General features: G+C 38.9%; 2 protein-coding genes across 2 annotated transcripts; one reads left to right on the top strand and one right to left on the bottom strand.

The window, feature by feature from the left end:
* The first annotated feature begins 3,529 nt into the window (after nt 1–3,529).
* On the top strand, nt 3,530–14,263 carry rcc2 (regulator of chromosome condensation 2). The gene is made up of 13 exons (XM_026368292.1): nt 3,530–3,629; nt 5,257–5,471; nt 6,177–6,270; nt 8,564–8,707; nt 8,889–9,020; nt 9,164–9,252; nt 10,336–10,450; nt 10,949–11,115; nt 11,214–11,394; nt 11,476–11,581; nt 11,900–11,972; nt 12,155–12,232; nt 13,134–14,263. Exons 2-13 carry the CDS (start codon nt 5,274–5,276, stop codon nt 13,236–13,238), a joined length of 1,482 nt encoding a protein of 493 aa, XP_026224077.1. The 5' UTR covers nt 3,530–3,629; nt 5,257–5,273; the 3' UTR covers nt 13,239–14,263.
* An 831-nt stretch (nt 14,264–15,094) lies between these two features.
* Nucleotides 15,095–18,772, bottom strand: LOC113166739 (60S ribosomal protein L22). Its single transcript, XM_026366874.1, has 4 exons — nt 18,673–18,772; nt 17,933–18,040; nt 17,275–17,399; nt 15,095–15,284 (listed from the first exon to the last, which is right to left on the bottom strand). The coding sequence occupies exons 1-4, from the start codon at nt 18,682–18,684 to the stop codon at nt 15,140–15,142; spliced, it is 390 nt and encodes a 129-aa protein (XP_026222659.1). The 5' UTR covers nt 18,685–18,772; the 3' UTR covers nt 15,095–15,139.
* Nucleotides 18,773–21,480: the final 2,708 nt, after the last annotated feature.

Below are 21,480 nucleotides of genomic sequence, written 5' to 3'. Positions count from 1 at the left end.
GGTTTGAGCTTCTTAGAGCAGAGTGAAGCACAGCTCTTTGTCTCCTACAGGTCCGTGTGTCGCAGGAATAGTGGGCTACAAGATGCCCAGATACTGTCTGTTTGGAGATACTGTCAACACGGCCTCTAGGATGGAGTCCACCAGCCTGCGTACGTGAACCTAGACACACAAACATAAGTGTATGCATGCACAGCACACGTCACACAAACATAATTAGAGTGAAAACTGTATTTAAGCATGTATCACACAGAAGTGAGAGTCTACAGCCTATTGAACAACTGTTCCATGCAAAATCCACTCGGATTTGGGAAACAGACAGGAAGTGCTAATTTCCACCCTTGTTTATCGTTTCTTGTGTGTCAGCTCAGAGAATCCACACCAGTTCAGAAACATACTTGGCGCTGATCAAAGATAACGCCTACGAGCTCCAGCTTCGTGGAGAGATTGAGGTTAAGGTAAAAAGAAAAGTCTGTGCATTTATTTTAAGGTAACTCAAACTTAAACGGTTGGATGGAAATAAATAAAACTGAATATTCTCACTCTGGGCTTTTTTTTACATGATGTTAATGTTAAAAATTTTATTTTGACAGGTTATCAGAAACTGTTTGAAGTTAAATAGATAGATGGATAGATTTACATATAGTAGTGATTGGAGTTTTGCTGTTTAAGGAAACAGATTCTATAAGTCTTAACAACTTCCTCTCTTATACTGCCAGGGTAAAGGCAAAATGAACACATACTGGCTGATTGGCCATAAGAACTACAGCGTGCAGAATGACAGTCTGGTTTGCCACTGGAATCCCAACATGGCCCGGAAGAAGAAGACAGCAGCCGGCAGCGACGTCTCTGTGGGCACTGTGAGTTGAACTGGTTCATGCCATCACAACATTGCCAACATGTCTTCTCTGCCCTACAATAACCCACTGCCTGCCTGTTTAAGGTTTAGACAGAGTCAGAAATGCACTGGCTGTGTTTATTTGGTTTCATTTATTCCTCCTCTTATTGCATCTTTTATATTTCTTGTACTACGTGCAGTTCCCTGTTTTATTATTATAGTCAGTAGTAACTATGATAATTTACATGTCCTTGTCCTTTATACTTTTAAATAATGTTATTTTATGATCTTATGTCTTAGAAGAAGTACTCATATCCTTTATTTAAGTAGTAAGCAAAACAACTGTGTAAAAATATATCTGCATTCAAAAAAAGGATTTAAATTATTATATTTTACATTATTGGATAATTACTGAGCATGAATGTGTTCATACCTTCAATGTTGCAGCTGGTACAAATGTTTAGAACTGTTTTTAATACACTATGTTGATGATTGTATGATTTGAATCTAATTATCATTTTAATCATTTTACACATCAATAAAGTATAAATACAAATATATGTAAATGTGGATTAAAATGTACATACAGTAGTTTGTGAAGTATAAATACTCAATATTGCCCTTAAGGACAGTGCTTGATTAAATTAACTTCAGCTATTTCAACACTATCTGTATCTATGCATATAAATGTACCTCATGTGTACCCGTGTGCCAGTCATCGGTGACAATGCAGAGCCTCAGTGAGAACGCCATCACCCCGGTCTCCAACCACACTCCACCACGGCCTCTCAATGAAATGCCGGGCCTGAGCGTGGCAGCTCAGATGGAGCCGTATGGCGGCAGCCATGGGACCTTAGGATCCATGATTGGGGGTTTGCAGGGAGCAGATGAGAGCCCTCTACCCAGCCAGCGTAGGAGCAGCACAGGGCAGAAGCCTGACCTGCTGCCCGGCTCCGACCACCACCTGTAACCAACTCTACGAGAAGATTAGATCACGGTACAAAGTGTAACAACTGCTAAATAAAGGAGTGGTAGTAGTTTTTCCTGTGGTACAGTATGTGTTTATTTCAGTACATACAGCATATTGTGTATCTGTATCATGATTCCCTTTTGTTCCTGTGAGGTACATAAATAAAGTTTACTTCCTTCCTTCTATTTGTTTGATACAAATTTTATAAAGTTTAAAATTTACTTTGTACTTGACTTAATTTTACTTTATGTTTTGAAGTAATCTGCAGCTTCTCTCAACTTTACCAAGCTTTATGGTGAGTTTCCTTGTTTTTGACATTGTGTTTCTGAGATCAGTGATAAGATTACTCAACATTTTCTTTATTTAAATAAGTATGAATCAGAGATTTTTAATTCTTGAGGAATATGTGAACTGCAGTGTGTCAGGTTCACCATACCCACTAAAAACTGATGTCAATATTTAATTTCCTATTTCTTTCTGCCACCATGTGGAAAAAAACGTTTATTGCAGCTTTAAAATGTTGTGCTTTATATTATAGGTGAAGATCAGATACAGGTTGTCATTCTATCTCATTTCTTGACTCTTAAATCACTTGCCGTCTCTTTTTTACAAACACCAATATTAAAACTGAGGCTACTGTGATGCAGTTTAGTTGCATGCGTGCAAAAATGAAATCTGCACAGCTTAAATGTGACAGTCTGGTTTCAGAGCAATAAATTGTCACAATATATGTTCACTATAGAAGTGTTTTCAAAAGGCATATTTGTTTTAACTGTGATTAAAACTTTTCTAGAATTTATTTTTTTCAAAATGCTGATTTATTGGAAGAAAATAAGAGAATTATTATCACAGTGTAGAAATGTGTGTACATTAAATCTAGCTCTTTAAACTAGCTCTAAATACAAGTAAAGGTAATGGTGAAAAAAGTACAGTACAATTCCTTTCAGTGCTGTGGGAGAATAGAATAAGAAAATAATATATTAAACAACTGTTAGTAAAAAAAAAAGTAAAGTACCTCAAAACTATAGAAGAAATTTTAGAAGTAGGTAAGACTAAAATATGATATATGAACTAGTGGATGATGATGTAGAGTATTATTAGGGGTAAAAGGGTTAAATTAGCTCCATGTTTACCAGCTGCTGTTTAATCCCACACCAGGTCTAAAGATCTGTGTTGTTTATTTTTTAATAATTGCTGGAAAATGTGTGTTTGCCAAATTCTTTACTGATTCACTGGACTGAACTTGAACAACTACATCAACAGCATCGAGGGTCGTACTGTGTTAAATAGCTAAAGCCTAATGTTTACTACTGTAAGTAAATTCTGCAGCTTGTATTTAGTATTTGAAGTTGGATGAAGAAGGTGAATGGTACAAAACAGAAGAGAATTATGTGAAAATGTAGAATCTAAATGTAATGTATGACTTGCAGGAGAATCACATTCTAAAACCTAACTATGTAAATTAAAAGTACAACATTTTAAGGATGAACAGTGTGATGTCTGCTTCTTAAATGTCTATAATGTGCAGTTACTCATTGTTTTCATGGTTTTAACTCTAGTGGTTTTTGTCCCATCACCTCTCAGACTGTCAGTGTGAAAATCATGGTGCTAATAAATGTAGTGGAGTAAAAAGTAAAAGTAAACTTGGTCCAGCGGTACTTTTGCAGTGGAGTATTTGAGTAGAAGTACTCCGTTACCGTGTGTTTCCTGGATGAACAGTACATGTGAAACCACGTGGTGTGAACAGCAGCAGGCTGCAGCTTCTTTTGTTCAAATCAATCAAACCGGAGACGGACACCGAGCTGCTGAATCAGGAAATCACCGGTACATCATCTATTTCACCTTTAACTGCACACACGTCTGCTTTTCGGTCGGATTCACGCCGGTTGCTCGTACGCTGACGTTAAAGAGACAAAACGACCTCGACAATGTCGAAAAAGTTTATGTTGTGGCGTCGTTTGGTTTTTATTTAGAGCGACTGTTAGCTTAACGTTACAGTAGCGGCGTTACGTTCACGTTAGCCTAATGAGCGGCTATTGTGCTAATTTTACACACGCTTATTTCAGTCGGACTTCAACAGAAGTTCACATTTTTCTACAACATAAAACTTTACTTAGCTCGTGTGTGTGGCGGCTATGCGTGTAACTTCTCATGTTGTGTGTTAGCACGACCGCTAGCTTGCTATTCAACCATTATGTGAACAAAGAGCGACAGTGGTTAGCTCGTTAGGCTAATGAGGCTAACGGCTAACGGTAAATGTTTGAAGGTCTTAGCTTCTGTTTTATTTCAGACAAACATGAAAGAATATAACTTAAAAACTGTTAAAGGACTCAGATTTAATCCCTGTTTCTTGATAATAGACACAACCAAAGCTGGGATTAGTAAACTTACCATTTAAAGGCAGTAGCAGTAGTTTTGTGGTGCATTAAAGTACCAAACAGTAACAGAACAAAAACAAAACGACAGATATCAGTAGAATAATCTCCAGAGAGTTTTAAACAGTTTTAAACAAATGTTTATTAGTAGTATAAAAACTAATGTGTCACTTTGGACTCAAACGAGAACCCATCACTAGGTCTAAGTCACACAGGAACTTGTTAAGAGCTCAAATGAAAGTAAAAGGATCCAGTTTTCTTTATTGTACTTGAATTGCCTCAAATCTCAGAGATGATAACTGAGGACATTAATGTAAAGTAATAAAGTAAAATAACCAGTCATCAGCAGCAACACATTCAGTAGTGTTTAAAATACTTAACTTTTTAGTACTTCTACTTTTGTACTATTACAAAATAGTAGTATTAATTACGTAATTCTATTCAAGTAAAGAATTTGAAGTGATACTTCCACTTCTTCCTGTTAAAGCAAATGCTGTGATGATGCCAGTTCTTCCACAGTCACTCACTAATTTTAATAATCACCGTCTGACGGGGTTTGAAAGGCTAAGTACAAGTATTTTAAAATTCTGTCTACGAGGGACTAAAGTAAATGCACGGCTTAACTGAAATGCAGAAAATAGTCACTAGCTGAGGTCTTTGTTTGGATTACACTATAATATACTGAAGTACATTGTTTTGACTGTACCTGCTTACATATACTCACATACAGACCTAATTCAGGGCCAGTGTTTGACTCCTTTGACAAATTTAAGGTACTCTAGTTCAGTATAGATTATTTTGTCCTAGTGTTTACTCCTTTTTATTATAGGTGAAGATCAGATACAGAGGTAATAAAGTAAAATAAATTAGCTCCATCTTTACAAGCTGCAGTATAGAAGTAAATACATAAATTAATTTAATCTTAATCTAATTTAAGCTTTTAATTTTACTTTTCATCAGTTCTGCTCCCTAGATCATCACATTTGCAATGTTTTTTCTGTGCAAGTGACACTTAGTCACACGTTATTGTCACTCTCAGTGTGAACTGACCTCTGCCTCTTTCTGACAAAAAACAGCTTCTGACTAAAACAAAATGCCACGTAAGAAGACAGACATCTCAGGGAATGGTGGCGTGAAAAAGAAGAGGACCAGCGGCAAAAGGAAAGAGAGGGACTTCAGCAGTGATGACGAGTTCGACTTTGAGCAGGAAAACAACAAGAAACCTGGGAAACCTGCAGCCAAGTCTGGTCTCCAGCCTGTCACTGTGGCAGATGACGTCAAGGAGAAAATAGTAGGTTTGATACAGTCTAAAGACTAATTACAAACACACTTTGTTGTTTTGTCTCTTTATTAAATGACATGATGTCAAGTGTCTCATTATTCAAAGAGATTAAGAGGCCGGAAAAGTGAATTAATACCAAGTCAGCTGTTTAATATTTTCTTATCAACTATTGTTTAGCTCATAATGCAGACAGTGTGACAGTTGGGGAAAGGAATTTAGTTTCTTCAACATCTGTTATCTGCTTTCTGATAAAAGGAAATATTCTCTGAAGAGCTTCATTGTTTGCTCAGTGTACTATTTCTTCCTTTTTAAATCCTCACATTGAATATGATGTTGGATATCCTCTCAGTAGGTTGTAGTATAGGCTTAGTAAAATATCGACACATCTATAACCTTCTAGGTCATCACATTCCCCATTTCATAGGCAAAATAAATAGGCAGAAATCCGAGGAGCACCAAACAAAGGGATAAAACATTTCACTGAACAATTACATTATTTTAACATTTTCTTAAACCTATTGTTTATGAGGAATTGGGTAAAAGTTCAGCAAAAAGAAAGCAAAACCATGGACACACCTTCAAACTGCAGTTAAAATGAAAGAATGTTCCTTTAATCTAATCACAGAATCTGCAGTTGTTGAAATAATTGAGTTCAGACAACAACATGTGAGCTGATTTTACGTTGCTGACTTCATTGTTTCCTCTCTATTGCAGAAACTTGAGTTGCCAAAGGTAAAAGGTCAACTGCTCATCTTTGGAGCAACCAACTGGGATTTGATTGGAAGAAAGGAGGTTCCCAAACAACAAGGTAGAATACCTTTACATGAAATAACACACAGTACTGTGAACTTACTGTGGACAGTAACTATGATCAACATCTACCTTGTATGGTAAAGCTGGTGAGAACATGTAGAACTACTAAAATGTATAAACATCTGTGACTATATTTGCAAACAGAAATACAAAAATCTAAAATAGCTCTTAGTAAATTGGCCCCATATCATCACAGTGATGATTAGCTGAGAATCTATGTACAAGAAAATTTGTGAATGCCACAGATTGTCTTACATTTCTCAAATTTGTCACATAAGAATAAGTTCAAGTCTGTTTTAATCATTCATCCTGTTCATACATGAACATAAAGACATGTTTTCCTAACGTCATGTTGATGGACGTGAAGAGGGGGAAAAATGCATTGTTCTTATTCTGTGTAAAAATGCATTTCAATGTGTTGTTCCACATGAACGGAGTCAGCAACACAAATGTGGAGGAAGCTTACTTCACTGTAGTCAGTTATGATGCAGAACAGTCCACACAACATTACTCTTTTATAATCTACACAACCTATGATAACCACTAAGGCACAGTTGCATGCTCTAAACAAACTCCAGGCTCAGATGTTGCAAGAGCCTTTATTTCTGGGCACACTATGAGACAAGAATATTGAAGAACGGTTCCCATTGCAGCTTACGTTTGCACCTTTGGACCCAATTTACATAGTCCGGAAACGGTGGTGAAATTTTGGTTATATTGCACAGTGCTGATATGAAATTTAGGAGAGCTGAGATGATGAAATAATCACAAGTGAAAATCCTCCAAAATAAGTCTTTTTAGTGTAAAATTCTAGAAAAAAGCAACAGAAAAAGAGAATTTTGTATTTCAAAGGCTACAGCTTTGCAAGGTGTCAACTTAATGTGAATAATTTAAAATGGTGAGGCTTTCAGATAAACTTTGCAGTCCTCTTTTGCACACGGGGAGGACTATGGCTCTTGTCCCCATCGTATAAGGAATCTAATCATTTAAAGACCTGTATTATCAGAATGAAGGACATGATTTGATGTTCATATTGTTTTTTTAAGAGGAATGGGTTTTTTATAAACCCATCTTCTTAAGATTATTTTCTACAGGACTTGTTCTTGCACGCAACCCATTGTGAAAATCAGATGAATTTGTTCTGTCGTACGTTTTTTTTCCTGACCCCTCACTGTGGTGTAGAGATGAGATGTAGGAGCTTCTGCAGTCAGACAGAATCGATAACGGATTGATGAGGATTTGCATTGAGAATGAAATGAGTAAGGAGCACCACGTTAGGTAAACATGTGCGTCTTTGTTTGCGATGCACAGACCACATATGTGTTAAAGCTGGTGAGATCCTTTTAATTAATTGTGACAGTAATGTCTATTCATATGTATGCATGTTCTGTGCTGCCCCCCCTTGCAGCGGGCCTACTGATGCCTGGGGCAGGCTGTGCATCGCCTTGTTCCATCCTTGCATCGCTACTCTGGTACACACTGATAAATCAGCTTTGTTGAGGCTGGATGGGGGGTTGGGGGTGTCAGCAGGAGCAGCTGCATAGACAAAGACCAACTCTAGATGGGAGAGATGCTGTGCCTGCCAGAGCATCGAACACACATTCAAATAATTCTTTTGTTGTGCTCTGACATACATGAAGCCTTAGTGGGGTGTTTTCTTACCACTTACTGTGGAAGTGTGGCAGCAGTTTGTCTTGAACTGAGCTGCCTTGATTGAAATGAATGAAGACTATATGTCTGAGTTTCTTCCTATTCTGTGATTTTCTAACATGCCCTGTCTGTGCCTCTCAGCCCACTGGTTACCACTGCCTGTAGCCAAAGTGTCTTTTGCTGATTGTCTTGAAATTGTGTTTGGTTGGAAATCTAGATAGTGTAAGCACAATGAAGTGATGCATCTCTGGCTGTCTGAAGCTGCTGTCCGTAAATATTCCATCTTCTTTATCCCCATCATTCTTGTCATTTTGGCTGTATAATGCAGTGTTTTATGGGGGTTAAATGTTTACTGCACACATTTTGAAAACCTTAATACAGTCAGGCTCATTAATTATTTCACTTTATTTCTAGGGGAGTGAGAAAAGTGCTGCCTTAACCATTCAGGAATTACAGCCATTTTAGGAGTCTACACTGAAGATATTTAATCTAGTTCACAGAATCTAAATGAAAGTACCTGTGTAAATCAAGTATTAAATTACATTTTTAATGTTTAAGACTCTGGGGTACAGTTTGTTTGTTTTAATTATGTGTATGAAATGGAAATGATCGGGTTCTGATGTGCTGCTTGTTTCCAGCTGCTTTCCGTAACTTGGGCCAGAATCTGTGGGGTCCTCACCGCTACGGCTGTCTGAATGATGTCCAGGTCAGCTGCGTGGTGTCCGGTCCCTGTGCTGCACACAGTCTCCTCATGACCACTGAGGGCAAACTGTGGAGCTGGGGTAAGTAAGGTGCCCCGTTCCGAATTTCTGAAAAATACTGTGCAGGCTACACCCAGAAACATTAAGTTTAAACCACATTCAGTTACAAAATGTGATTACTGACTGGGTTTGCATCTCAGTATTTGAACACAGAGTTGAAGGATTTATCAGTCACCAAGCTTTTGCTTTTTCACTTTCTCAGGTCGCAATGACAAAGGTCAGTTGGGTCACGGTGACACCAAGCGCCTGGACGCCCCCAAGTTAATCGAGGCTCTGGCGGATCATGTGATTGTTGCTGCAGCTTGTGGACGCAATCACACCATGGCACTCACAGGTCAACTCAGTCACAATGCAGATTCCTGTGGTTTAGTTTTTCTAATTGATCTATTGGTCATCACTGGGAATTTTCCCAAATGATGGATCCAGTTTTAGTTGCTTTGTATTTTTACCTTGTGAATGTTGTTTTTTTCTCCTCAGAGGATGGAACCGCTTACTCCTTTGGTGAGAACAAGCTGGGCCAGCTTGGCCAAGGCAACCAGACTGATGCAGTCCTGAGCCCAGCACCAGTAAGTCAATTCAGCAACACCTCATAAACATTGTAGAGTCATGGAACTGAACTGAGCCAAGCTTATACGATCCAAACATCTGCTGCCTTTTATAAAGAGATGGGTACAAATCTTTTTCTCATATAAACAAGTCACCATTGCAATATTTTTACACAAATACATAAACAGATTTATGTGAATTAAAGCTGCAGAATTGTTGTTGGTTGTTGACAGAATTACTGGAATGTGCACCGTTCACATACTAGAGTAAAACATTAGCTTCTTTGGACTGTGGGATCTGAGAACTAACTGTTAAACTGAGCTGTGTCATAACACAGTCATCCAGGTTAATGTCAGTGTAACCTTTTCCTGAGGCTGAAGCTGAGCTCACTTTAAACTCAGATACTTCTACTACTACTCTGCTTTCATTTGCAAAGACACAAACAAGTAAAAAAAAAACAGGTTTTGTCCCTTACAATAGTTTTCCTCAGATCTCAGTGGCAGCCTGTGAACACACTGTGCTCCCTTTTCTATGTCTGGCTGTGTGTTGGATATTTAGGCAGTTGCAGTTTTTTTCTATGGCTCTGCCTGTCGTGTCTGTGGCTACTCTTTAAAGTAAGATAGAATTATCCCGACATTTATGCCAGGATTTGAACGTGTTGCTAATGTCAGATATGACATGTGCACCACAGCAGTCCGGGAATAGCTTCACCCAGTGAACACAGCCACCTCAATTCTTGGTCCCTGCATCTATCACCTTCTACACCTAAGACCAACATTGCAGCCTCCAAAATAGTAACTACACCTATTTTGTATAACCACACCTACAACCATACCATGAGCACGACAATAGCAACATCTAGAGCTTCATCCATGCCACCACATCTGGTTAAAGATAACCAGAAACCAGCTGTAGTAGTGCTCTTTGGAGCCTAGATTAGCACAACATTATGTGTGAGAATATTACCATAGCCATATTGAGCTGTCTGAACAGAGCTGTTATTACTGCTGTTTAGTCCCCGAATGAGGAGGTTTGTTGCAGAGTAACATAAAAGTAGTTTAAAATAACCTTCTTTAAAGTGGATCTTCTCTCCCTCCCTCTAGATTTCCTACAATGGCCAGCCTCTGGTGAAGGTGGCTTGTGGTGCTGAATTCAGCATGGTGGTGGACTGCAAAGGAAACCTGTACTCCTTCGGCTGCCCAGAGTATGGACAGCTAGGTACGCTCAAAACATGCAATTACATATGTGTTTTTTTTATGTCAGGTGTTATCAAAGTGTGTTTGAATTAATTTAGTAATCCACTGGACAAATGGCAGAATGTCAGTGTAGATAGCTTTACTGATTTATCTGAATGCCAACTAAAGTGTTCTAATTAGGAGCTTTAACCTTTATCAGCTGTACCTGTATGCTCTTGGTTTGCACATAGAATAAAACAAATGAATTATTGATATCCCTGAGAATTAGTGATAAGTGGATTGTAGTGACATTTAAAGCAGATGTTTGTTGTCAGAAAAGGTGGTTGACTGTCTTGAATGTGAGGGGAAAAAAAACGTTGGCTAAATAAATATTAACTTAATCCTATTTGAAATACTGAAAATGAATCAACTAAATTTCTTAGGTTCAAACTCTCTTTGGTTTAATAAATAAAAACTTTACCGGATTGTTCTGTATTATATCTTTAAAACATTTATTGACCCATATTCTGTCTCCTCACAGGTCACAACAGTGATGGGAAGTTTATCGCTCGCTCTCAGCGCATCGAGTTTGACTGTGAGCTCCTTCCTCGCCGTGTCGCCATCTTTATCGAGAAGTCCAAGGATGGGCAGGTCATGCCAGTGCCCAACGTGGTGGTCCGAGATGTGGCCTGTGGGGCGAACCACACGGTGGGAAGATACTCATTAGTCTAATTAGAGCTAAATCTAAAGACACAGTTGTTGCATTCAACAGAGGTTCTGACAAATAAAAACTTGTGTGTTTGCAGCTGGTGCTGGACTCTCAGAAACGAGTGTTCAGCTGGGGTTTTGGCGGTTACGGGCGCCTGGGTCACACAGAGCAGAAGGACGAGATGGTTCCCCGTTTGGTCAAATTGTTTGACTTTCCGGGACGTGGTGCCACTCAGATCTACACAGGCTACCATTGTTCCCTCGCTGTCAGTGAGATGGGTGAGTGGATTTCTGTCCACAGATAATAAAAGACTGTGTGCTGCTGTTCTTGTAGATGTCTGATCAGTGTTGTACTTACAGGAGGACTGTTTTTCTGGGGAGTGACAAATGTTTCCAGAGAGTCGACCATGTATCCCAAAGCTGTGCAGGATCTGTGTGGCTGGAAGATCCGCAGTATGGCGTGTGGGTGAGTGAAAGCAGTTTGTCACAGCTCATCATTCAGTGAGCTCCAGACACTATTAGACGATCTGATTAGTAGATGTTTGAAGCTTTCCAGGTCTAAACGTCTGTTCATGGCATGAACCCAACACAACTCGCAAACATTCCCTGCACTGTGGTACTGGGAGACATTAGAGTGATGGAGTTGAACTTTTTTTCAAGTCCACCATGACAGATGACACAAATACATGAACATGAACAGAGGACTGGTGTGATTTTACTGGTTGTGCAGGAAACAGGAAGACGACCTGTGTGCAGAGTCTGACAGTGTGTCTGTATTTAACAGGAAGAGCAGCATCATTATTGCTGCTGATGAGAGCACGATCAGCTGGGGCCCCTCACCCACATTCGGAGAGCTGGTAAGACCCGAGGCTGCGGCCTTGGTTGGATCATAAAATTGTTTAGGACACGCTGTTCTTCAGTCTTTGTTTACTTGTGTGTTACAGTGAAGCTTTTCGTATCCTCTGGCCTTTTTGACCTTGACTAGATTGAATATTGACACATGCTCAGCACTGATTGTCATGTGACATTTGTCCTTCAGGGATATGGAGACAACAAACCTAAATCCTCCACCACCGCCCAGGAGGTCAAGACTTTGGATGGTGTCTACATTGAGCAGGTAAACGGCACTAAAATAAATTTCTGGTTGAATATTTTAAACATTGTGTTTGTCTGAATATGTAGCCTTAATATTCTGAGAATGAAGTCGGATTATTCCAGAAATAAAGTCTTAAATATATGTTCTGAGAATAATTTTCTTTATGTACTATATATAATACAGAGCCCCTAAAGTTTTCAAAGTTTTCTTTTTTCGTTTTTTGTTTTAATTTGGGACATTTTTTTTTTATTATTATTTCACGTGAGCATGTGAACCCAGTTCTTTTTGAATTAAACAAACTTTTCTTTCCTGACATATAATCTATTCTCTTTGCATTATGTGAACATCCACCTACTGTATATCCAGTTGACCAGATGATTGTATTTGTGTATCCCTGTGATCAAGACTGGTGTATCTCTTGTGCTGCTGTCCGGCAGAAACTGATTGGCGTCTGCGGGAGTGCACATCTCTGGCACACAGTTACAGAACAGAACAGACTTCAAAATTAGCTTTAGATGTCGTTCGGATACAATATGCTGGTGACGACTAGCAAGCAAAGCTATAATGTCCTCATTCAATCCAAGATTAAAATAAAACTCAACTATTTCCTGCATTGGCAAGTTACAGCTAATACTCAGATTTAGGCTAACATCTCCCGTGACCGTGCACGACATCGTTTCTAGTGCTCACCAGATACTATCTCGTGCGTACGAGAAACTTTCTCTTCAGGGGCTCCGTACTACACCTATATAATAAAATGATAAATAATAAGTATATAGTTTACCTATATATTCTAAATGTCTATGAATCACTCTCACCTTCCCTGATGACAGAAATCTGTTTCCTGTTGACGTGAAGTTAAAGAAATTAGGTTTCAGGAGACAGCAGAATAACTAACCAGTGTCCTGTGATGCATTTGCAGGTGGTGATGGGCTACTCTCACTCTATGGTTATTGCCAGACAGGATACTGATCAGGAAAAGGAGAAACTGAAAAAGCTACCTGAGTACAACCCCCGAACAATCTGATCAGACCTGCAGCAGCATCACCTCAGCCTCTTTCTCTGGAGCAGAGACCAGCGATGCTCAGCTGGAACACCTGGCCTTTTAGGTCGCTGCTGGTCACGGTGGTTCAGGGGGAGGGAGGCGCAAAAGAAATCCACATATCTCAACTACCAGCAAACTGGCTTTACACCAATTTGGACACTGAAATCAGAAAAGGGGGGACTGAAGGCAGACGGGTCCTCGGACGGTCCAGCTCTCAAGATGTCTTCACTTCACAACCTCGAGTGAACCTGCAGCAGTTTGCTCCAAGCACTTCACACCCAGCAGTCGTGCTTCCCAAAACCCTTTTTCCATTTTGTAAAACGGCCAAACGTTCACGTCTTCACGTCTCTTTTTCTGTTTTGTTTTTGTTTTGTTTTTTCTTTCTCGTTTGCAGTATTTGAGATGATAGTTGTCACATTTACGGGTGCTACAGCAGAACCCTCAGTCTTTTCCTACTGGGGGCTTTTCAAAGACCAACACTCCATTCCTGTGCCTTTTTCTACGTGTCTGTTCAGGATATGGAAGTTTTGTGTTGTTCAGATCAGTCTGATTCAATGTTGTGTATGGCAGGATGAGCTGTGTGTGCAGTTGCCACAGATTACAATCAGGATTTGGAACTTGATGTTCTGATTTTAGTGCACTCCACTCGATGTTACATTCCTTTTTATTGTCTTCTTCAGTGTTTGCATCAAGGATGCACACGTCAGACCTTCCAAGACCCACAGTGTCTACTAGCTCTTGTCTTTGCTAATTTGAGTAATATTAACTTTTCCAGCGCTCAAAGCGGTTTTCTCAAGCAGGTTTGAATTTTGAAGAACCTACAACACTCTTTGGAAATGGTTCGATGCATCGAGGCGTGCTGGAAAAGAAGGCACGTCCTCGTTTTAAATACAGCAGAGGTGTTTTCCTGCTACCTGTATTAAGTTCTTTTTTTTTTTTATGGTGAAATTTCTCTGGGTTATGTTATTTTCATGTGAATGGTTAAATAAAAATTCATGTAAATGGACTTTCTTCCCCTCTGTGCTATATGTTAATGATCTTCTGTTCCACAACACTGTGTTACAGGTGCTGCTCTGACTTCACTTCTACTAGATCTTCTAATTAAAGTCTCTGAGATCTTTTACCCACTTATCCACAGGTGTCACTGAGAGCTGGAGCCGATATTGGGATTCTAATTATTCAGTCTGGTGGCATCAGGACGCACCAGATAAATTATTGAGCCTCACTTTGCATGTGGCTGTTGCACGAGGAAGAATGCAGGAGAACATGCAGACTCTGCACAGAAAGACCCCAGCTGCAGGTTTGAACCCTGAACGTGGTGCATTTAATCATCAGTTTAATATTGTTCCACAGATCCAACAAGGCTCTAGCGTCATTGTGAGTTGATGTTTAATCGTTGAAGTACGTAGTTGGCAAAAAAGCCGTTTTTCTACTAGAAACTTTTTTTGCCCACTGCTGATTACCTGGACAGGTGTGTTCAGTCAGAAGCTGGAAGAGGCCAAATTGCTTAGTTGTCCCCCCTCGTTTGAGTGTGTACCTTCTTTACTTCCTGGTCTGTTCGTATTACACTGTATTAAAAGCTCAGTTGTCAGTTTATTAGTTACAGGAAGCGGAAATGAATGCAGTAAATCCTCTTTATGACGTTAATGTTCCATTTAGTGGGTTCAGAGGTGTTGATTCAACTGAATTCATTTATAATGACTGTTTCAGTAAGGCTGAAGAACAGGAAGGATTTAAGTTAGAGCTTGGTCTATGTAATAAACTGGCTGTTTAATATCTGCTGCTGAGGCTCCTCCACCCGTTAGCGGGAAAAAAAACACCAACAGGACAAGTTTCTGTACTGTAAACAACATTTATTTAAATGTACAAAATCAGATGTCATTCTAATCTTCATCTTCCTCCTCCTCCTCGTCCTGGTTGATCTGGAAGTAGCGGAGCTCGTAGCTCTCCTTGGTGTTGGCGACAACACGCAGCCAGTCACGAAGATTGTTCTTCTTCAGGTACTTCTTAGTCAGATACTTCAGGTATCTGCAGAACAGATGGAAACATTTCAGTTTAATGCCGCTCTAACACTAGGTCAGCTACCAAATTTACAGAAAATATAAGCAAACAATACTTAAACTTCTAACAATTACATTATAAAATGTGCTGATTAAGTTCTTGTTTGTCACAAAACAAATTAGAACATGTTGAAATTAAATAATTTAAGATGCATTAAATATTTGACTTTCCATGTTCTGAGATTACTGGATTTTCGACTTTAAAGGACCCTTTTACCTTCAGCAGATGCTGGTTAAATACATATCTGACCATATTTTTCCAGAGCTACAGGTCCTGATACAAGTTATTAGTTTTGGATTTGAATGAAATAATGATCGTCTAGAAGGAAGACGTACGATTTCTCCTCTCAAAATATCTGGGAGACACCAACTACAGCGAGAGCGCTTCAACCAGCAGGTGATTCACAGGATCAGTTTTCATTAACGAAAACTGAACCAGCCTCATTTCATCCAATAAATGCTGCGTCAGCACCAACAGGAGAGGGCAGGTGATTTTACATATTTCTGTAATTAACAATTCACACAGACACTAAAACCACTAGTACTTTCATCTACTCTGTTACACCTGAAATCCAGAAGCTGGTGCATCTCATTTGTCTGTAACCACAGATTAGTTTTAGTTCAAAAACTATTTTAACATTTGGCCACAGTATTTCTTCACCAAGGAACTTCAACAACTAAAAACATCACTTCTTACAGCTTCATCCATGTTTCCCTCTCTTACATCACAGTCCCTCCCTCTAAAGACACAGTAAGGAACCTGCAGCGTTTTATCTTGGCATGTTTAGACTGATGCCAACATTACGTAGTGACTAGTTTCAATCTGAGCTAATCACAAAAAACACCTGACTCTGCACCTACCTACATATGAATATACAACATTTTTAGTTTATTAACAGACTGTTTTACCAAGAGGAGGATTAGAAGAAATCATTGCTTTTTCCATCAGAAACTCCTTAAATCTGGGGGCATCATCTTAACTTATACTCTGTGCTTCTGCATGAGTCCTCCCTTTGTTAATTTGCAAGTGAAGCAAACATGTTTATGCTTGACTGTTTAGAATCTGTAGTAATTATTAATTACAGGTGAATCAGCAGCTTTTAGATTTGAAAACTGAGCTTTGTTAAACTAAAACTTGCTCTATCCAGACATCTCAGGCCACCATTAATGTTTTTGTTAAAATCAATACTCCGGTCAGTTCTTACATCAGAACAACTAGAAACACACTAGTGGTAAATTATCAGATAAAATAAATAATTGAAAACAGCTTCTTTAAATGTTAAAGAGACATATTTAGTGTGACCTGGAGTGGTGACCTGTCAAAATCTGACGAGAGGCTTCTCCTCCGTCACTTTAACCTTAAAAGAAGCTGTTTTTACTATTTAGTTTTTTAATGCTGTGCACATTTATATATGTTTTTTGAATACTGTATTGATCCCCTTGGGGAAACTCCAATGATGCTTAGTTTACAGTGATTTCAAAAAAGAAAAAGAAATACAAAATAACACCGCTATGTATGATGCAGTGCAGTTTACAAGCTGCAGCATCTAAGTTTTTGGTTCGCTAACTGCAACAACTGCAGTAGAAGATGCGGATCTGAGTGAATCAGAATCAGGCTTCATTTTTACAGACAGACTGATGACAGAGATGCTGAGAGACGAACATCAATCTAAACCTGACACCAGGATTTCTCCTCTGTGCTGTTTTCTTGGCAACTCTGGGACAGTTTGTAGAGCAGAAAGCTGAGTTTAATCTAATCAATGATCTTAAAACTGTCAGATTAATGACAGGCAGACATTTGATTATGAAACGCAGATTAGAGAGAATGAGAGAATTTTGAAAACCAAATCTGTGTTCTCCAGGAGAAATCTACCTGGGGAACTCAGGTTCCCAAACTCCCAAAACCATGTTTCTCATTTCCTGTAACAGCAGGGGATGAAGGAGCGACTGTTTCTTACCTTTTGGAGAAGGGAACCTCTGAGGACACTGTAATCTTGCTCTTGCTCCTCTCGATGGAGACCACACCACCACCCAGGTTGCCGGCTTTCCCGTTCACTTTGATGCGCTCCTGAAGAAACTGCTCCTGGAAAAGGCAAATTTTTTGGAAATGTCATATAAGGAAAACAAGAATCTCCAAATAAGTGAACCCTGAAGCACGCCGACAGAAATGGGAGCTTTCTGCTTGACCAAAATGCCAGATGTTAATTTAAACTGCTGACAAAGTGCTATTCAAGCAAATGATCAAAAACTGATCATAGAAATATGAAATACTCAATTTTCCAGTCTACTTAACGGGTTTAGTTTCACTAGGTTTCACTTTTTTGATGATGGTCTGGCTTTTTTGTGTCTGCATGACTTTTGAGAACATATGTTCAGATTAACAGGGCTCAGTTCATGTCATCATTTGTACCGTTGCCCTAACAATAGTGTGATTAACTTTTAGGGCTATATCACCCACTCCTAACTTAACAGAAATGCAACCGAAGGCTATGGCTCTAAAATGTCATTTTAAGACTGTAGTGATGTATTTCCGTCTGGGAAAAGTCAGCAGTAATGTTAGTTAAATTGAATATGTGTTAAACTGACTTTAACAAACATGTTGGCAGATTAACTTACAAAGTTGGCAGCGTCCATGATGCCATCTTCAACAGGATGGGTGCAGTCCAGTGTGAATTTCAGGACCTGCTTCTTCTTCTTACCACCTTTACCGGTGTTCTGCTTCTTCTGGAGAACACAGAAACATGTATTCAGAGACTGGACAGAGGGGTGAACTGAATTTTCTAAAAGTAACGTTACTGTTTTCTAACAGACGCTGTTTACTACACGAACCTCTAACACAATTAATGGAACTGATCCAAGACCAAACAACGTGTGAGGAACATGTGTCGTTATATGAAGTTAAAAAACACTTTATACATCTTTAAATGTATAAAAAACCAACAAGCACTTAACACATGTTCCAACATCTTACGTTATTGTTCAGGTGTCGGAGCTGCAGATTACAACTGTGGAAAGCTAACTGTATTATCTTATTACATAATAAGCACTAATAAAACCACATCATTTCAGCCATTTTACTGATTTGATCGTGCAGCCGTAGTTCGTGTTGGCCAGTCGAGTTAACAACGTGGTGAACTGCAGCTCCCATCGGCTAATGCAGCTAACGTTAGCTAACAGGCCAGAGAAAAACCCAGCTACCTATGTCCTCGTAAAAACACCAAAAAGGCGACTCGAAACACTGTACTATCACTAAGAATGGCATAATAGAAGTGTCATTCCATCCCGATAATTTCCTCTGGCTTTCACTCAAGATAAAAGTGCTTTTCGTGGATTTATTCACACGCAATCTTACTTACAATAGGCGCCATAGCGGAGAAGCTAGCAGAAAGGAAGAGCTGCTGCGCGCATGCGCCACAAGTGCAAATCAAACGGCGAATTATCGATTGAATCCGTTCATCTGAGATCGATTAACTGTTTACTGTTTACTGTAGATATTTTGCCTTGTACACTTACACTTTATCATTTGGATAAAATCATCAAATGACTAATAACTAATAAACATAACTATTTATTTATTTAATTACCCTCAAATAAATACTCACTTCTTTTTTTTTATTATGTGCAGAGCTGATAAACAGTTGCACACTAAATACTCTAAAACTGCAATTTTCTTGCCTTGCAGGACAATTTTATTATTAAATGAAATTAAAAATGAAGTAATTAAACAATATAATTATTTTATTATTTATTTTACGTTTATGACATGATTTTGCAGAAATTCTGCAAAGAATAAGAGTTCACAAACTTGAAAGTGCCACTGTGAGTCACAGCTCTTGGTTTTAATATTTTAATACAGTTGACGCCATACTGCATTGTTATTGTAGTGTATAGCAAATAATTTGCTGCTCATAAATCACATTTTATATTATTCACAACTGGAAAACTATTGCATGTAATCAGTTCTACCCCAATACAACAGCCCCTCTGAAATAGCTACTAATAATATGAAGAAAAGGAAAAAGACTGAATCTTAATAATAACTGTTTTTTATTTATTTCACACAAGTGCTGCTGAGAAAATCTGCTTTGTGAATACATGTGCAGTAATCAGCTAAAGGTTTTCAGTCAGACTGTTGAACTGTTTAATACAGACCCATGATAATTACAGTAAAAGTGCAACAGATCCAAAACTCAGCTCGGGTGTGTCATGCTCCAACAGTCAACGTGTTGTCTTATCTTTCATTATTTATCCACATACAGTGCTACAGTGCACTTCACAGATATGCTACAAGTGTCTCTTTTAAATCAGACTGACAAACTTTCTTCACCCTAAAACACACACACACACACGTTTCATCTGCATTGTAGAAACCCAGTATGTAGTAGATTGTACCAGTGGTCAGAATGAAAACTAATGAACTGCCTGAACATCGTGGAGTCCTGAGAGCTGGGATTAGTAACAGCATCTATACAAACTGTGCAGTGATAAAACAGTCACAGCAGTCGTCATGCTACAGCTGTAGCAGGAAAGTTACACAGATAAAATGATCACAAACCACGTGGAGGGGGGGTAACAAGCTAAAACTTTAGCATACAGACATCTTAGATAATGTGGAGGTGTTTTTACAGATCACACGTTACAGACAGTAACTTACAATAAATACTAAACACGCTGACCCTGTTGTTAAGAGGAAGGCTGCTGATAGCTGAATTACTTTAAGGTCAAAAAACCCATGCACTTGGCAAAGTCAAAATGATCAGTTTTGATACAAATTTTGTTTTTATTGCACGCAAATATTCTCTTGAATTAATAATTAGTATCACTGAATTCCCAGAACATCAACATCTTACCAACATTATATTTTAACGTATGAATAATGGTTAAAAACATTGTTTAACATCTTGCTCAGCTAATTCTTGTGCATAGATACTGGATTTTGAGATGATTAACTGTGTAGGATTTATTTGAGAGCACAAAATATTATTGTGGTTAGTTGGGGTTCCTCTATGGAACCGGTATGGTTCTTTAACTATCACTGCATAAAAGTTATAATCTGCACTGTCGGCACCGTCTATAAAACTCTGTGGAAAATGAGTTATTACAACATGCACCTAAACCTTTACGTTCAATAATGACAAAGCTGTTTGCTGCTATATGAGCCGAGTGTATCAGCTCAGAATGACCTCTGAAGTGGAAATCTGTCCTCAGCTGAAGAATCTGCTTCTGAGCATCAACTGTTCTGCATGTGTGGGTCTCAAACAAGATTCATCATGGTTCATTCATTTTGCATTTGCCAAAGAGCAGAAGTCCCTGTTCCACAATCCTACAACCATGGAACACTTGGTCTCTAATGTGCAGCGTTTACTGTTTCACATCAAGGAAACAAAGTGTTGCTCAGTTACTTAAAGAGAATATTAAAGTCGGCAGAATTCTGAGACACACTTTATTTACTGTTGTTTAATCTGATGCAACTTGATCAGGATTAAATTTGGAACCGATTTCCAGCTCTAACATTGTCTCTTTTTTACTTTTGTAACAGTGACTGGGCTACAAATACAGAGCTCTTCTACCTTAATATGAATATAAACTTGGATTCTAATAGAAATTATTTTGATATTGATGGTGGTTCAGGTGTTTGTATGTGAGCTGACCAGTGGGACAATCTTCCAAACACACAATCTGAATAAAAGGATTCCTATTCTCAAACCCTGCTGGAGTTTCAATCATTAACACACACACACACACACACACACACACACACAGGTGTTTTCTTTCTGCAGTGCTCCTGACTTGAATCTTATCTGACCAAAGCCTTGAACACACCATGATATCAGGGCTTGGAGAGTGGATAGCACCACTGTGAGGCCACTCAGACAGTCTGATGAGAGCGTGAGTGCTGCAGAGTCAGTCGACACCTTTACCGACATTAACAGCTCAGTCATTTGGTTGGTTTCTAACACAAAGTGACAGGAGAAACACGTTGATGAAGGGACACAGGTGGAAATAAAACACGGTGGGGACTCATGACAACACAAAATGAAAATGTAGTAACTTCTATTTTAAACAACAACAAAAAGAAACAGAAGATGCTACAACACAGGAAGTGGAGCCAACACTTCTCGTCTGAACCAAGCTCTTAGTTTGCTGTATTTTACAAATCTCAA

The sequence above is a fragment of the Anabas testudineus genome, chromosome 7, assembly GCF_900324465.2.
Source record: "Anabas testudineus chromosome 7, fAnaTes1.2, whole genome shotgun sequence".
NCBI lineage: Eukaryota > Metazoa > Chordata > Actinopteri > Anabantiformes > Anabantidae > Anabas > Anabas testudineus.
The sequence above is the reverse complement of the archived record's forward strand: the minus strand, read 5'-3'. Positions and strand labels throughout refer to the sequence as shown.

Coding starts and splice junctions, on each gene's coding strand:
- rcc2 (XM_026368292.1), top strand. CDS start 5,274: ATGCCACGTAAGAAGACAGACATCTCAGGGAATGGTGGCGTGAAAAAG. Junction 6,271..8,563: donor GGAGGTTCCCAAACAACAAG/GTAGAATACCTT, acceptor GCTTGTTTCCAG/CTGCTTTCCGTAACTTGGGC. Junction 11,582..11,899: donor ATCCGCAGTATGGCGTGTGG/GTGAGTGAAAGC, acceptor TGTATTTAACAG/GAAGAGCAGCATCATTATTG.
- LOC113166739 (XM_026366874.1), bottom strand. Junction 17,400..17,932: donor TCATGGACGCTGCCAACTTT/GTAAGTTAATCT, acceptor TGCCTTTTCCAG/GAGCAGTTTCTTCAGGAGCG. Junction 15,285..17,274: donor GAGGTTCCCTTCTCCAAAAG/GTAAGAAACAGT, acceptor TCTGTTCTGCAG/ATACCTGAAGTATCTGACTA.